The sequence below is a fragment of the Hyposmocoma kahamanoa genome, unplaced genomic scaffold (assembly GCF_003589595.1).
Source record: "Hyposmocoma kahamanoa isolate Upper Pololo Valley unplaced genomic scaffold, ASM358959v1 100021, whole genome shotgun sequence".
NCBI lineage: Eukaryota > Metazoa > Arthropoda > Insecta > Lepidoptera > Cosmopterigidae > Hyposmocoma > Hyposmocoma kahamanoa.
Genome location: NW_020653200.1, coordinates 15,625,202 through 15,642,533, shown reverse-complemented (window position 1 = coordinate 15,642,533; position 17,332 = coordinate 15,625,202). Strand labels below are relative to the sequence as shown.

General features: G+C 39.3%; 1 protein-coding gene across 3 annotated transcripts in view; it reads left to right on the top strand.

Moving 5' to 3' along the window:
- LOC113231785 (anion exchange protein 2) overlaps positions 1–10,919 on the top strand; it is a 16,749-nt gene extending 5,830 nt beyond the window's left edge. For 2 of the 3 annotated variants that reach the window (XM_026466349.1, XM_026466409.1), the window contains exons 6-17: positions 897–1,019; positions 2,848–2,970; positions 3,114–3,723; positions 3,796–3,977; positions 4,523–4,752; positions 5,029–5,201; positions 5,270–5,424; positions 6,055–6,302; positions 8,042–8,256; positions 9,678–9,886; positions 9,973–10,143; positions 10,421–10,919. In XM_026466349.1, coding sequence (XP_026322134.1) covers positions 897–1,019; positions 2,848–2,970; positions 3,114–3,723; positions 3,796–3,977; positions 4,523–4,752; positions 5,029–5,201; positions 5,270–5,424; positions 6,055–6,302; positions 8,042–8,256; positions 9,678–9,886; positions 9,973–10,143; positions 10,421–10,495 — 2,514 coding nt within the window. In that variant the 3' untranslated portion in view covers positions 10,496–10,919. The remainder of the gene's footprint in view (positions 1–896; positions 1,020–2,847; positions 2,971–3,113; positions 3,724–3,795; positions 3,978–4,522; positions 4,753–5,028; positions 5,202–5,269; positions 5,425–6,054; positions 6,303–8,041; positions 8,257–9,677; positions 9,887–9,972; positions 10,144–10,420) is intronic. The other variant, XM_026466470.1, reaches the window with a different exon arrangement.
- Positions 10,920–17,332: the final 6,413 nt, after the last annotated feature.

The following is a 17,332-nucleotide window of genomic DNA, read 5'->3' as shown; positions in this document are numbered from 1 at the left end:
AACAATTGAAAGTCCATATTCAAATGTTTCAAATTAAAAAAAAAAAATCAAAGAAACCATTTGAAAAAAGTTTCATTCGACAACCTCAAACCATGAAGATTCTATGAAAATTAAAGAACCTATTGCAATAAAACGGCAATTTCATACTTTAACCCCTAATATGTGAATTTATTGATTACTATTTATAACAAGGTTTTACAGCCGTTTCGACTTATTGTAATACAGTTTAAATCTTTTACAATCACGCTGTGTGAATTTTCTCAAGAAAAAAGTAAGAAGCTTTTAAGTATAGATAGGTGTAGCCAGGATAGCCTTAGATCGTCAATAGATAACTTCGGCTGCGCCGTCAGCAGTCGTAGGCGCTGTACGAGCGCGGTTGAAGCCTTTGGCATAACTTTGGATGCGTTTAGCCGTCGTTGTCGTCGCCGCACAAACGCGATCGGAAATTCACAGAAAGCCGATTGTTGCCCAGCCTGTATCGAGTCAAGTCGGCCGAGATGAAGCGAAACACATTTCTTTTTCATTTGTATAGTATGGACATAAAGCTTTTTCTACCGACCTACTATTCCACATCGATAAGTGTGGTGATTCCCTAGCGTTATGAAATGGCACGAGAAAAAAATTTATTTGTAAACTGTATTGGGAAATTAGTACTCAATTTACTCTTAGGTATAATGAGTAATTATGTGAAATAAATACGTTTTCAATGGATTCCTCGTGATTCGTTTATTTTGTCCGTCATTTAAAATTAGACAGATCCCCCGACAAAAAGTTGTTGGTCCATTGTGACTACAGCTTGACCATCCGGGGTTCATCGCCGGCACATGTATGGTATGGAGGCTCCTGTCGCAAGACGTGCGTCTGAGAATATGGACAATGATTACATCTGTCTACAGTCGCTGTGGATGGAAGAAAACAATGCAACCCGTGCGCGATGCTCGCTGTGCTCGGCGGGCACAGGCACAGGCGTCGCCGCTACGCGGCGACACAGCTCCCATCTGGTCGCGCACAGAACGCCCGTATGGCTCGTACCTCCCACTCGCACGTCACCACCATCTGCTACCCGTTTGCTAGTTAGCTAGACACATGTTCACTCATTCTTCTTGTCAACCACAGGATATCATTATGTAATTAGTGCGTCATTATCATAAAGCACGATTTTTAAATATTTGTAAGATTTTGTGCAAACGATTTAAAGTATATAAGTAGATATACACGTTGTTCGGATTAATGAGAGTTTTGTGTGTCTTTTATTTCATGTTTCCAAATCCAAATCACCCTGACATAAAAAAACGTCAGTCAGGTGACATGTTGAGGAGTCCGGGTTTACTGCTTAGGAGACTTCGTAAAACATACCTAAATTGCGCTATTGATCCTATGGTACGTCGTTGAATGCCAATTATGCCGTTCATTCAATAGCGATGAAGTAAACACGAGTTTCTCCCATTACACCGAACTATATTGGCAGTCGGTACAGCCATAGGTATTTACCACTGCTTTTCCTGTCTGTGCGAAAGGGTTCGTTGCTACAGAGCAGAAACAACTGCGCACCAAATATACTGTCGTTCTCGTATATCTTGCACTTATTATGAGTTTCCAAGTCTTTTCAAGTGGTTACTAGTTAAAATGTCTATTTCTCATTTATAAATTTTCATCATAATTTCTCTTATATTATAAACCATGACTTAGGGAGATTTTCTCTTAATTTATTCTGTGAATTTATATTATTTATGGCACTGGCAAATATAAACTTCACAATTTCCATTTTGTATTAAATCTTAGAGATAATAGTTTAGCCACAATTTTATGTTATTGATGTTAGAATAAACAATTGGAGGCACAATTCTCCCGCACTGCCCTTGGATATTTTAACAGGGTTCATGAATAAATGCACCAGATAGGTGATGTGACAAGCACTGTTTGTTACTACTCAAGGAAGCTCCGCGCCGGTTTAGTGCCCGAAAGGTTATTCATATTTTGATATACATACATAATTTTGCGAAAGTCATTATTTTGCTAAAATAATATTTTGTAACTCAGAAGTTTGTTTACTGAGACTCGGGAACATGTGCGACGCCTAGTGAGGCACCTGAAGAGGCGGTACTACTTGCAAGAGCGGTACCCGAAAGCTTATTATCTAACGGCGTGCAAGAAAATGAGCACTAATATTTACAACAACTGAATATGACGAGTACAGCACATGGGAACTTTTTACAACCCTTACAAGAAAAAGGCCACTGCACGCACCTCATCAATAATATTTTAAAGCAAATAATGCATGAACGCATATCTGGTTCAAAGCTCTTATACATAACCTTATTGAATTCCCCGCGTGTCGCTCCACGTCTCCTTGAACGAGACCTCAAGATTGTACAGAGTGAAACTAAACTTGTATAGCGTTATGCTAATAAAATTTGATAAGTGTGTGTGCTCGTGTTTCAGGTATCAACGCAGTCATGTAATATTTATCAAAATCACATACATCTATTTATAATTATGTAGTATGTACGGATCTCAGTCCTATATTAATAGCGCCGTAGTAATCGAGTATCGAAAGGAAACTAATTTGTGATGGTGTAGAATAGAACAGGTGTCCTAATAACCAGGTTGCCGCCGGACAAGCGTGATAGTGTTTGTAGGCGGTTCCATATACCTTACGTAGTTTTTCTTTGCGTCTCTCGAAATTCAAAATAACCTTGTAAAACACGAGGGTAAATCATGATAAACCACAAACTTTTCCTATGTTATTATTAGTGCGCGCCTTTGATATACGCTTAGGTGGGTTCTAAATTACAATATTTTACCGGTGTAGGTATCCATTGTTAAGCAATATGTTTTGGAATGTAGAGTCTGGTTGATGCGAGGCGGCGACGCAGTTCACACGCAATGCCTGCAGGCGGTGCCGGGAGCGGCGCGGGCGCAGTTGGAAGGGATCGCAAAAAGTCGTCTGTGGCACTGGACATGCGCGAGGTTTTCACTTATTTTTCTTACTATATTTATTTCATTTTTGTAGAAATAGGCATTCGCAATTTTTGTTGTTCGCAATTGCTATTCTTTTCGTTTATTTGTTTATTCGTGTGTTTTATAATTATCTAGGTGTTATTATAATTTAGGTGGAACAGCTGACAGCGTCGGTGACGCCCGGCTCACAGGAAGAGCTGCGCCGGCCACATCACGACTCTATTATGAAACGCATTCCTAGTGGCGCGGAGGCCACAACTGTGCTGGTAGGCGCTGTAAGCTTCCTAGAGCAACCCACCATCGCGTTCGTGCGGCTTGCACATGGTATTCTTATGCCCTCCATCACAGAGGTGCCAGTGCCCGTGCGGTTCATGTTCGTGCTTCTCGGCCCTCCCGGTGCAGACCTCGATTACCACGAAGTGGGCCGCTCCATCTCGACCCTCATGGCCAATCCCTCATTTCACGACCTCGCGTACAAGGCGGATGATCGCAGAGAATTGTTGTCGGGTATCAATGAGTTCTTGGATGACTCAATAGTGTTGCCGCCGGGTGATTGGGAGCGGCAAACGCTCCTTCCGTTCGAGGAACTGCGAGCCAAGAGCGAAATGATCCGTCGGCGTAAACGCGATGCGCTAGAGCGTAGACGCGCGTCCGCCGCGGGCGTGCCCGATGAGAAACAGGCGCTGCTAGCAGCAGAGAAAGCTGCGCTGCCATCAAAGGAGGTCGACGATCCCCTCTCCAGAACGGGTCGTCTATTTGGAGGTTCGTTTGCGATTCTGGTAGAAGTGCTTTAAATCGAGCTATGCAGTATCTAAAGTGCTTATGGTGGCGCAGGTGTAATCCGCGATATGCGTCGACGCTACCCTCACTACGTGTCGGATTTTCGCGATGCGCTTAATGGACAATGCGCTGCCGCTGCGATATTCATGTACTTCGCGGCGCTCTCCTCCGCCATCACCTTTGGCGGCCTGCTCGCCGAAAAGACCTACGGACAGATCGGCATCTCTGAAACACTAGTAATAATACAGTTCTCTATGTTAACATAAAAAAACACTTTGCCTAGCAACCACGAACAGTATACATGTTAACATACAAATAAATTACTTGTCACACTTACTGACACCAATATTATTTGTTTAATACAGGTTTAATACAATTTAGTTTAATAACAAAAATAACGCTCGCTGATGACATTTACAAAACCACACGTCGTTAACAAATTCTCTTATTAATTACGTATACTATGGTTCGACAATTTTGTGCACCAAACGTGTAGGGCCACTGGACATCATACAAATCTGCTTTCAATTGTCCTTAACCTTGTGTTAGAGTAATAAAATACACTAAACAGGTACACATATGTACCTAGATATACAGAGCATATAAGTGTGATTGGATTTGACGTTAAGCGGGCCTCACGTAAGGGCACTGCGTCTGTTCTTGTATTTTTTTAGAATATCTACACTTTTCTGGTGTCCCTGCAAATTATTTATGTAACTATCTACTTTAGAAGGGCAGGCCAAAATTACCCAGTATAGACGAGTGTATGTATGTGCGTCAGTTATTCACGTGTCTGGGCGGCGTGGTGTTCGCACTTGGTGCCGGGCAGCCAATGATGATAACGGGTGCGACGGGGCCGTTGCTGCTGCTTGACCAATCGCTTGTAGAATTCTGCCGCGCCTACGGCTTCGACTTCCTCGCTGCGCGCATGTATTGTGGCCTCTGGATGGTGGTCATCGCACTTTGCGTCGCCTCCGTCGAGGGTAGCGTCGCTGTTAAAAAGATTACCAGGTATTCAAATACATTTCCTACCTTATCTGATACTATTTAGTTTTAGACCTGAGGATTTAGGCTGTTATATATGAAAAATCTGAGACTCATCAATCTTGCCATGACTCTGTAATCCTGTGACAGTGGCCATAAGAGATAGGTCTTCACATGCTTCTTTTCTTTATGCTTCATTTCGTCATCTGCCTTGTCTTAACGAATTGCCTCAGTACCCACGTAAACAGATAGTACTGCTCCTTTAGCAGTACTATCAGTGTTACACAGCTGAAATTTCGACAGGTTCACCGAAGACGTATTCGCGTTCCTTATCTCGCTGATCTTCATATCGGAGCCGATCACGAACATGATCGGAGTGTATCGCGCGCACCCACTAGGCGTAGACTACTGTGCGTTTAATAACAGCACCGGCAATGCCACGGCCGCGAGCAACCTGACGGCAGCGTCGGCGCCAGGTGCGTACCTCTCTTTCTCCCATTCTACACTTGTTCGCTACTAAAACTAATAGGGTGATTGTGCGCAGGTGTCGCCAATGCGTCGCTGCCAACAGGCCTGCCACCGGTGCCGTTTGCACCGAAGCCTAACACTGCGCTCTTCTGCACCATGCTTACGCTCTCCACCTTCGCCATAGCCTATTATCTACGCATCTTTCGCAACGGGAAATTCCTGGGCCGCAGTGTAAATATTTGTCATTGTCTCCACATATACAACACTTTCAGCATCGACTGTCTCGTAACGCTGCACATATTAATTGTTGTTTAAAAATGTCGCGTTTTGGCCTCGAGAATCGGAATGTAGAATACTCAACAGTAAAGTAATAAATGACTATCGTAGGGAATGACGTTCCAACATGTGAAGGTGAGATGCTAACCAGTCGCTGCACCGAGTCTCTGGACTGCAACTAAATCGCCGATAGTCTACCTAGATTAAATGTTGTGTGAGCGGAGAGCAACTGCAGTGCAATATTTTTTATCGTTGTTAAGTGTGCCCCGTAATCCCGAGGCTTTCAAAGTGCTCGCATCCGTCTTCGAAGTGACTCTCTGATGCTATAGCAAATTACCCCGTTTTATGTACCTACTTATATTAACGCTTTCAGTGCCGACTTTTAAAAACGCTCCCTTTTCATTAAACATTTGCTATTACAAATACATATAATAGTAATATATGGCTAGATTAAAAACAAGGGGGGTATCGACATTGAATCAGTCAAACTCAAGAGCGACGTATGTACGTACGTTTGAAATTTGCTCCATATAAGTAGTAGTCATTGTCGTAAGTGTCTTATGTAGACAGAGCGTGTATGTGCAGGCTCGGCGAGCTTTGGGTGACTTCGGTGTGCCTATTGCGATTGCGCTGATGGTGGGCATATCGTGCGCGGTGCCCGTGTGGACGGAGACGCTGCGGGTGCCCGCCGGTCTCAACCCTACGGCGGCCCGCTCCTGGCTCGTCCCGCTCAATCCCGGGCTTGAGACCATCCCAATGTGGGCCGCCCTCGTAATGGTGCTACCCGCGTTTATGGTCTACATTATCGTCTTTATGGAGACGCATATTGCCGAGTAAGTAACGGTTTTTGCCCTTCAAACACTAATAGAAAGAAGCTGACAGTTTCATAACCTTAGGGGGACAGCGTTAGGTTTTTATTTTTATTATTGCTTGGCAACTTTTTTGTGGAAGCATAACATAACATAACATAACATATACTAAGCATTATGTAATTATACTCTATTCTTATTATTTTAATTAACTTTTATTATCATAGTGTTTTATTATCATCTGTTAGATCATTAAAAAAGTAAGTATAACTATCTTCTTCACTCCACTTCCCGTCACGTGGAAATTAATTTGACGTGAGTATTTTCTTATTAGGATTGAACTCAATACGTATAGTCGACCAATCACACAAGTCTCTTGACTCGTCCATCCTCACTTAAAATTTGGCATACATTTAATGTGGACAGTTATTACAGAATTCATGAAAGTGGAGAGAAGACATGTATTTAAACAACCAATAGATTTTCCTTATATTGGTATTGGTATTGGTGCAACGGGCTAGTTTCCGCAACTCGACGTCGAGGCGCCTATTTTGCGTGTAGAATTTCCTTATTTTTACAGATGAAAAATAATAGATGTGAGAACATAACAAAACCCGTTTTAGTTGTTGCATTTCTTCAAACACATTTCTTCTTTTCTGTGCTTTGATGAATATTCAAATATGGCCGTAATACTTGTAAAATGTTAAAATAATATAACTAAACGTAAATATGTACCATGTGCCAAGACTTTCTCTTTTTCATATAGGAAGTAGGTAGGTATAGGTAAATGTTTTTATTTATTACTTATAGATTTTCTAATTTATTACGTCATATTTATAGTCAAGTAGATATTCCAATGCATAATAAAATCAATGAGAATATCTTTTTCCGTTTATACGACTGGAAGGTACTGGTGGTCGTTGGTATGCAGTGATCAGTTGGAGAAGACTTGGAGAAGTTCTAAACACTGCTAAGCTTGAATGATATGGATCCACCTTAATATAATGGATTTCAAAGGAACACTAAAAAAAAATTTTCTGGGTGGATGCATATAAACAAAACGCCAATTTCTTATTCGGATTACCGTACGAACGAAAAGGAAACACCAGAAAGTAAACTCGTCTTTGATTTCTGAAATTTGAGTGCACTCAGAAGAAATACATACCTATATCATATTTTATCAATAGACTTTGTGGACACCTCTTTGGTCTATACTAAAATAAACTCGGGAACTATAGCTCGAATTCGCATTAGGTTAGGTTATGTTGCCTCCTAACGTAACACTTCGTGGGCCACCAGTCCAATGTGTATTACGTTTGGGTATACCTACGAAACCAAACCGTTGTTGTAACCCTATTACGCTACGCAGCCGCAGCTACGGGTACCTACTTGTGAAGCTACGTAACGTAAAAGCATAATACGTATAGTATTATGTTAGTATTTCTTATGCCTTACCAAAGTACAAACTTGACAAACGTAATGTTTTCCCAAAAAATATGATACTGTACAATAGTGAATAATGTGGCTGCAAAACAGTCTTGCTTATTTTTCAACTTTATGTAACTCTGTGCAATTTATAATAAATCTAACGTTACCAGTTATGTCAGACGATTGTTTATTAACACCCCGTCCCCTGAGACAAAAGCAAAATCAGTTCAGGTCAATAAAAGTAAGTGAATGATCAAAAAGTATTTTAGAATAATCTTTTACATACAAAAAACCTAGTCTTGTCGCGATAATACATGAGTCGGTTTATGCTGCAGGCTAATCGTGGACAAGCCGGAGCGACACCTACAAAAGGGAAGCGGGTTTCACATGGACATCGTGATTATGTCGTGCGTAAACGCTATGTGTGGCGTGTTTGGTGCGCCATGGCAGTGCGTCGCTACCGTACGCTCCGTCAGCCATGTGTCCGCGCTTACCGTCATGTCCACCACACACGCGCCTGGTGACAAGCCCTACATCATCGAGGTTAAAGGTAAACTTGACGTTCATTGACCAGCGAGATCGAGGTCTAGATTTAAGTTCCACGGTATAACCATTCTCAGCATTCAATTGTTGACATAATTTAATTGGATCCTAATTTTATACAATAGACCCAATATTACACATTTTTTTTAAAACAGACCACTTTTTTATTGACATAGGTGTCATGAAAAAAGTGGTCTGTTTTTAAAAAAATTATTTATTTGATATTATTAAGAATTTTAATTCATGTTCAAGTGCGGTAGTACCTATACTTCTACAGCACTTGAATGAGAACCAAATTGCGTGCCGGCCGTACGAGTTTGGGACACTCTTCCAAAAATTAAAAATTCATAACCACCGAGCTCCGCGTAATAGTCACGTATCCGACAACACCGACACTTCATCCTATAGTAAAATAATGCATTATAAAGTGATTGAATGTGAGCCAATAATTTTTGTAATAGATGCTTCTGTTGGCATCACGTTTCTCATTCTTCACCTTTCTTTAGAAAGCTAATTTTTTTCAGTATCACTTCTCTTACACGTAAATGAACTAAAAACGAGTAGGTATTACGCATCGAGTATATAACCAGAAATAGAGACAAAATGTCATTTAATTTGTTTGAAAACTATTCTGCCATATCATTACTGTGACAACTGCGCTCCGATTGGCTAGTCCGAGTTCGAAACAATTGACGTGTCGTGTCGAAGTGTCGTCAACTATTTCACTTCAAACCATCCAGTTAACTTGAGCTTTGCTATAATGGACGAAAATTGCAAAATTACTTATTTAATATTTAAATACCGATGAAATGTGATTCCGTTTGTTTTGTAATTAGATGTTTTGCTGTTTTTCCCACAGCACCGAATGGAACAGCACGGCATTGTTGAGATATTATCTTTATTACAAAAAATACAGAATATTTTTTGGAATATACGGAGACGTACACACAGGTCAGTAGTTGGCCTATCTATATTTCAGTGCAAACGAGAGTTAATATTTATAAGAGCTGTATCGCTAATGTGTTACGTCTCTATTTCTGGTTATATACTCGATGGTATTACGTGCGCATGGTTCCATGAGTCATAAAAAAAATTAAAAGTGCTATCGTCAACTTTACTGATCGAAAACTGCTTCCGGACACATCTTAAACATCACCCCTCGGTGAACATGGCTTTTTATGTTTTGGCTGGCCTGGCTTTGTTTTGTTCCTAATAAGACATAACAATAGCAAAACTTTAGAATCTAATGAAGACAAACGTATTTCTTATAACAATTGTCAAAGTGCCTTGTCAAATTATTAAAATTAAATATTATTTATATTATAAGCAAAACCACTAATGATTTTTCTAAAAATGTATGACTTCAACTATATACTGCAATTTATCTGTTGAAAACTAAGAGGAATACCTATTTGTTGCGCGACACAGAACAGCGTCTGACCGGTCTATTGGTCTCGGTGTTGGTGGGCATCTCGGTGCTAGCGTCGGGTTGGCTGCGACTAGTGCCCATGGCCGTACTCTTTGGCGTGTTTCTCTACATGGGCATTTCTGCGCTGGGCGGCATCCAGTTCTGGGACCGCTGCATCCTGCTCTTTAAGCCTGTTAAGCATCATCCACAGGTGCCATACGTGCGCCGGGTGAGTTTTCAGTATATTGAACACCTTTTAACATTGGCATCTTCTCCCCCGAAGAGTAGTTAAAGCGGTCTGTGGTCTGTTTGCAGGTGCCGACGTTGCGTATGCACCTGTATACTGTGATCCAGCTGGCAGGCATCTGCGTACTGTACGCCGTCAAGTCATCCAGATTCTCACTTGCGCTTCCCTTCTTCCTGGTGTTGATGGTGCCGCTGCGTATGTCACTCGCGTACATCTTCACTCCGATGCAGTTACGAGCGGTTAGTATCCAACGTACTGCGCATACATACAGTGAGTCACTCCGTGTATACATTAGGACACGAACGTTTAAAATGTACTACTATTCACAGATCAATGTTCTTAAAGGGTAACAAACTAGATTAAAATAATATAATTAATATTTTTTGCCTCATGAAACAAGTAGTGTGTACCCGTATACGTACACCTCGGAATGACAATCGTCGAATCGCGTTGAACTGTTACGGTTTTGTTAGTAAAAACCTACTTACAGTAAACCACGTGTTTCTAATGTTTCAGCTGGATGGGGCTCAGAAAGACATCGACAAAGACGACGAGCCAGACTTCTACGAAGAAGCACCACTGCCGGGATAAGCTAACATTGCTTGTAGTATCTATAAAAACCGTTAAGAATTTAGATTAAGAAAATGATGTAGATAAATAGATAAAATAGATAGGTGTAAATAGTATTAAGTATTGAAAGACATGCATACTCTAAATAAAACGTAACCATTTCAAACACACATGCAATGAATAAGAGGCGAATTCTGACTGGCAGGCTACTTAAAGACTCCATGCGTCCAGAAAATTTGCCGGCGTGTGCGCAATGAAATGTGCAAATTACTTTCTGTTCGTCGTAGTAAAATTTGAGGCGGGGCCATAAATATACGAACTAACGCACTTTTGTATAATGCATTCAGTTTCGTGTACGGCCGCTTGTACATTTTTTGGCCAAATTTGACATTTAGTGATGTTAGTATACGTTAGGCAACACTGTTCTCGATTCTGATCGATTTTGAAAACAAAGAGACGAAAATTATTATAACCTTAGCAATATTATAAAAATATTCTTTAACTTTTTTGTTATATCGTTTAGTAACGTTTTGTTTTTTTCTTTCAGTTTTGTAGTATTTATTATCAGAAGTATCTGTAATTTGGATAATTTTTGCAACGCCTCGAATGTCCGAATGAGCAAATAATTACATACATCGCCGGATATGTAGTACAAGTAATACAAAAAATATATATAAAATGCGAAGAATGTAACAGTGCGCTTTCTTTACAAAAACGTGGAGTTGCTCATACGTATGAATTCGTTGCTTTCAAGGACGAAGTTGGTCTAGTTTATCCCACCTAAGATGCTATCCAAATATGCAGAGCAGCAGAGTTAGAAATCCGAGAAATAATAAACAAATCACAAAAATTTCACACGAGGCTGTCATTAAGTAAGCCTCTTCTGATTAATAAGATTTTACCATATTTTGTCAGCAGTAAATTTTCAGTTGTCTTGCCATTCATTAATTTGATCAATTACCAACACAATAATGCGTGTTCCGTTCAATCGATTTAGAGCGGAAGGAGATTTCGATTTCCCATCACTAAATAGTTCGTGTGAGGCTCTTAGTGGGTACAAAAAATGTGGCACTCTTGGTTTTTGAAACAAGGAAAATGTTTCTCTAAAATACATGGAAGCTCATAATTAATACGACCTAAGCTGTTAGCATGTTCATGTTATTATTACGATTTACATGAAACACTGTATATAACTTGTTTTCATTCTGTAGTAGTACGTAAGTATTGTTAGTTTATAACTTAAAGGGTACGACGCGCGACATCTCATTCGAGCTCCACCGCAAGTAGGTACACTTCCACGAATTAATGGCTAATTTGTATTATGCGCGCGTGTGTGCTGTTTTAATCGAATATAATACGCGGGAAGTGGATGTTTAAAAGCCCATCCCCGGTTTAGAAATTTGACCATGCAGACGGGCCTGTGCAGCGTAATCATAGGACGAATAGGTACATGTTTGTGATGTTAGTGATTATTTCAATGTTAAACACATAAATGCACTTGGTTGGTCGCTTGTGTATCCTAGGGTTGGTAGGTACAAAGGTAGAGGGTAAGGAAGAGTATTGCCGATCACTTAAGGAAAGATCATCACCGATTAGCAAACAATCAACATTTATGTACTAAACTCGTCATATACAAAACTTTAGTTATTCTAATAAGATAATCACAGTCATTGAGATCAAAAGTCAAAGAAAATTTGGCATAATCAACATTTAAAAAAAATATACATTTTACCGGTGTTAAACACCTGGAGGGGTAATGGCGGTCGCCAATTTTGTAATACCGGTCAAATTGTGCTTAGGCATAAATCACATATGTAGCCAGGAGAGTCATATCCTTAGCATTCAGCGTGAGCCCAAAGACCACATAGCACACACATAAACCAAAGCTCACTATGACGTCCATAGTCATAGCAGATAATACACTTGTTCTCAGAGTCCCCTTCAACATCAGTATCATCATCTTCGCGCAGGTCTGCCATATAAATATCGGAGTTAGATGATATCATTAATATATTTGTCTAATACTCTTTAACATTTGTACTTTGGGCGGACATTTTCTTTTCTTTGTTTTCTCATTTTTAATTTTACTTCCAGATTCATTTTTATTTTATTTTGCAGCTCTTTTATTTTCTTTCTGAATAAGAGCTTCTTTAGTCGGGGTATCTGTTATAACCATTGCATGCTGTTTCCGAGATACGACTGTTTTCTTATCTATTTATATTTCTTAACTAGCTGTGGTCTATCACAATTTTTTTTTCAGTCTTTCTTGGAGGATTGAAAATGACACGCCAGTTCTTCAACTAGTTGAAAATTTAAGTAAATCACTTTGGCTCCATTTTGTTTTTGAACGTACTTTATTCCGCAGTGTCGACATTCTGAAACAATAACAAATAACAAAATATACTTAACAAAATAATTACTTATTTATGATGACAATAAGCGGGTATCACCGGTCAACATTACCTTCTCTTCTTTATTTCCGAATACATATTTTTTACCAAAAACCGTTAGCAATGTAGATTTTAAGGCTCTCGTGGTTATTCACTAAACGATTATCACTAATTTCAGGCTTCTTACCACGGTATAACTTCTTTTTATTTTCCCGATATTTCGGAACGGTCACACGCTCCATGGTCACAGGTTGATTGATCATCGCGATTTATTGTGGCGTTACCATTGTCACTCACTTTTTTCCCACAAAACACACTCACTGTATCCACAGGCGAAACTGAACTCGAGGTGTTTTTGTTTTTATTACTGCACGCACTAAGGACCGGATTCCATGCATTGGACAGTTTATACCATCCTCACGGTTAAATGTTTTATACTTCGTGATCTCGATGGCTTCTCGTACCAACCGTGTTATGTAGTGACGTTCTGTCGACAGTATCTGGAGGCTATGCAACTCGATCCAGTGGTTAGTGTCAGTTCGTGTGAGATGTTGTGCTATAGCCGACTTCTGTGCAACATTGTTTTTACTGCTCGGATGTGTTCCTTCGTACGATCGATAATTGTTCGTTTAGTCTGGCCGATATACGAGCTCCCACAACTGCAGTTCACTTTATAGATACCCAGTGTTTGTAAAGGAAGGTGGTCTTTTGGTGAACGTAACATTTTTCCTATTTTGGTTATGGGTGTGAAAACAGTTTTTATGGAAAACCTCCTTAGCAACCTGCCTATTTTATATGTCATCCCTTGTACATAGGGCAGAAAAACTGGTAGTCTCTGTACGTCAATTTTCTTCTTCCTTTTGTGTATCGGTTTACTTATTTTTATTTCGTATTCATTCAGTCGCAAAACCGTATTAACGAGTTACTGTTCCTATTTAAAAAAAAAAGGTGGTGTGCATCACAAAGATCATAAGCTCCATTGGTTAATGACCTGACAACCGAATGTAGGTGTTTTGGGTGATGATATGAAGAGGCATGTAAATATTTATCCCTGTGATTATGTGGGTTTTCTGTACACAGAAGGACCGAGTGAACCGTCTTGTCGGACTTTGACCAATACATCCAAAAACGCAAGCGCGCCACATTTCGCAATTTCACAACTGAACTTCATTTTGTTATGGGTGTTGTTAAATGTGCTAAATAATTTTGTACATGTTGCTCCTTTCCTCCCATTACGCAAAATACGTCATCAACATACCTCTTCCATAATTTTATTGTTGATGGTGCTGACAGAATGGCAGCGTGTTCATAGTGTTCCATCCAAATGTTGGCAACAATGGGAGCAACGAGACTGCCCATCGCTACACCATCAATCTGAAGGTAGTATTGACCATTATACAGGAAGTAGCTCGTGTTTAAGCAATGTTCAAGTAATTTAGCAATCTCCATTGGGATGTTATTTTCTTGAAGTTTCACCTTGATAACATCGATGCACTCCTTTAGTGGTACGTTTGTGAAAAGAGACTCAACGTCATATCTAACCATTGTCTCATTCTCGTTAATGCGTGCGTGTAAGGGCGCGTTCAAATTAGCCGCTGTTAGCTGCGCTGCAGCAGCGCGACTGTCACGCGGCCGCCGCGCGGCTGCAGCGCGGCTAATTTGAACGCGCCCTTATTGTCAATGAAATGTGTGGAGTCATTCACTAAGGAGTTCGTTGTGCCTACTAGAGGTCAATCTGAATTATAAAGAACATAATAAGAAAGAAAGTAAATACCTAATTGCCTACCCTAATGATTAAAAACTCTTCAATAACTATTTCTGGATGCGTATTTAATGGTAAAACCACTAAGTTGCCAACATTTTGTCTTTCACTCGCTCACTGCTGCTTATGAAATCACAACACTTAAATTAGGCCTTATTCAGAATAGCTTATATCCATACAATAACAACGAAAAAGACATTGTGCGTTACAATTCAATTCGACTACCTGCTGAATTTGCAATCGTTGCTTCGTACTCATATGGCATCGCCGAAGATAACTTTACGCATCCACAGACGTCCGAACAATTCCGATCACGTCTATGTTGCGCTACCAACGAGAGCGAAACACACATGAGAGCGGAAAACGTTTTTAGAGCATCAAGAAATTGTAAATAAACTAAATTCGTACATATAGAGAGAATATTGAATACTGTCGATCACTTACTAGCAAGCGTTGGCCACCTTTCAAGCCCCCGCCAATCGGCGGTGTCAACAGCCGATCGGTGGCGTCAATAACCGCTTGGCTCGTTTATATATTCAGCTCAAACCGTATCCACGTCAATAAGTGTAGTACCTCCCTAAACATCGCCACCATCGCCTTCGGCGCCGCCACCCTTCATAGCTACACTGCACAGGCCCTTGGGAATAGATATCGATCATTGTAAAAAATGTACAAAATGAATGGCGAAACTTTAAGAGAACGAATTATTTCTGTACCTGTGAATTAGTTGCTCATACGTCTATATAAGAATATTTAAACTATAAATACATTCCGAAAGCGTTTTGTATTTATGATGTATGTGAGCCATAATGCAGTAACAAAGATAAGATTTAACGAATAATAATAAAAAAATATATTTAAGACCAGCTTGTACTATGTGAGGAAAGCCGCATGCTGGAATATTGTAACATTCACCGTCCGCTAACGCAAACAGAAGTGTGCTCAGAATATATTTATTTAATGTAAGCACTTGTAATGGATGGCTCAATCAGAATCCGGTTACTTGCTCAAATTGTTACTATAAATTATATAAAAGTACCTACACAAAAATATATACTTTATCTTGCGTATTTGATATCAATGTGTGTTTGATCGTACCTATTGCATAATATAGAATTTAATACAATTGTTGCATAATGAGGGTTCTTAAAATTGAGTACCCCATTTAAGCCATGAGGCTTTGCCGAGTTGTAGTAGGTACGAGTTTTTAAGACTTAATTATGTAATAACCATTACATAAGTAAGTGCACACAATACTTTTTCTACGAATAAATAAAATAATGAAACACAACCAATATTCAATATATATTTTGTTAACAACCCATGACAACAAACTCAAACGAAAGCCAAACAAACGTTACAAAACAAAAAACCAAAGAGATAAAATCTAAGTAGTTGAGTACCACTTAGATTTTAAGCAATATATTTTTATAAAGATTTATGGCCCGGGTAATAACACCTTTACGCCAATTTAACCAATCAGGAAGCAGTCGGGCGCTTCAGTAGCGTAATAATCATATAGATATTTTAATTAGCAAAACGTACGACATTCTTCTTTTTCTTTGTACAGAACTATAATGAAATTTTCATCACTGCTCGTAAACAGTGCCATGACATGCAGGCAAAGTCGACTGTAATGACCTAATTACGCCTACGGGCTTTTTCATTACAATATCGCCCTATGGATATTTTACGTCAAGATTAAGCAAAAAGTTTTCATACGTACGTATAAAAACATGTACAGTTCAAATAAATTTAAAAATTTAATGAAAAAGCCCGCGGATGTATTTCAGCACATTACAGCCGACTTTGCTTGGATGTTATGGCACTGTTTACGAGCAAGTGTGATGAAAAAATTATTGAAGTCTCAAGTCACGGCCTAATGGCGTCGACGCAGCAGCAGCAATGTGCTTATAATGAATCGACTTGTGCATCGTAAAGTTTGCCTGTATTTTTATAGATTTAAGTAATTAAACTAGCCCCTTTAATTTGTACTCACGTGTCCTGTATGCGTATGGAGAGTTGTTTGTTTAAGATAGCTCTCAATTTTATTACATCGGACAGTAAAGGGTTTCTATATAAACGTACACAGCCATGCGAGGTGCAAAAAAGAACTTTTTGAGATAAATAACAGGTTTAAACATTTTCAACTTTTACACACATATACATAAAATGACGTTTAGAATCTAGAAGAATTCACTTATGTTTTAGAAAAATTCGGCCTTGGGCCTTATTAAACTAAAAATGTGAAAAAAATGTCTACTTTACCGGAAAATATGAAGCTAATAACAAAATAAAATGTTTTTCAGTTAAAGCTCTATCTACACCAGCTTAGCCTATGAAGACTACAAAAAGAAAATAATGAAATAAACTATTTAATGGTAATAAACTCTTTGTGATATGAATTTCTAAATAGCATTTGAAGTTATTTGTATTTTTAAACTAGGTCATACTTTAAATAAGGGCCTTATTACCAACTACATCAGTGAGCCTTATAAGCTGTAACAGTCATCCCTGTGGTACAATTTTCAGAAATAACAAACATATTTAATGCAAAAATAGGCATAACTATATAATATAATAATTCTTAGGTTTCCGTTATAGCTCGATATTTTCTGATCGCATCAACGTAACTAAAAATACAAAAGAAACCGTGAAAATTGCTGAAAACTGATTATTTATGACAAACAAAATAATACGCAACGC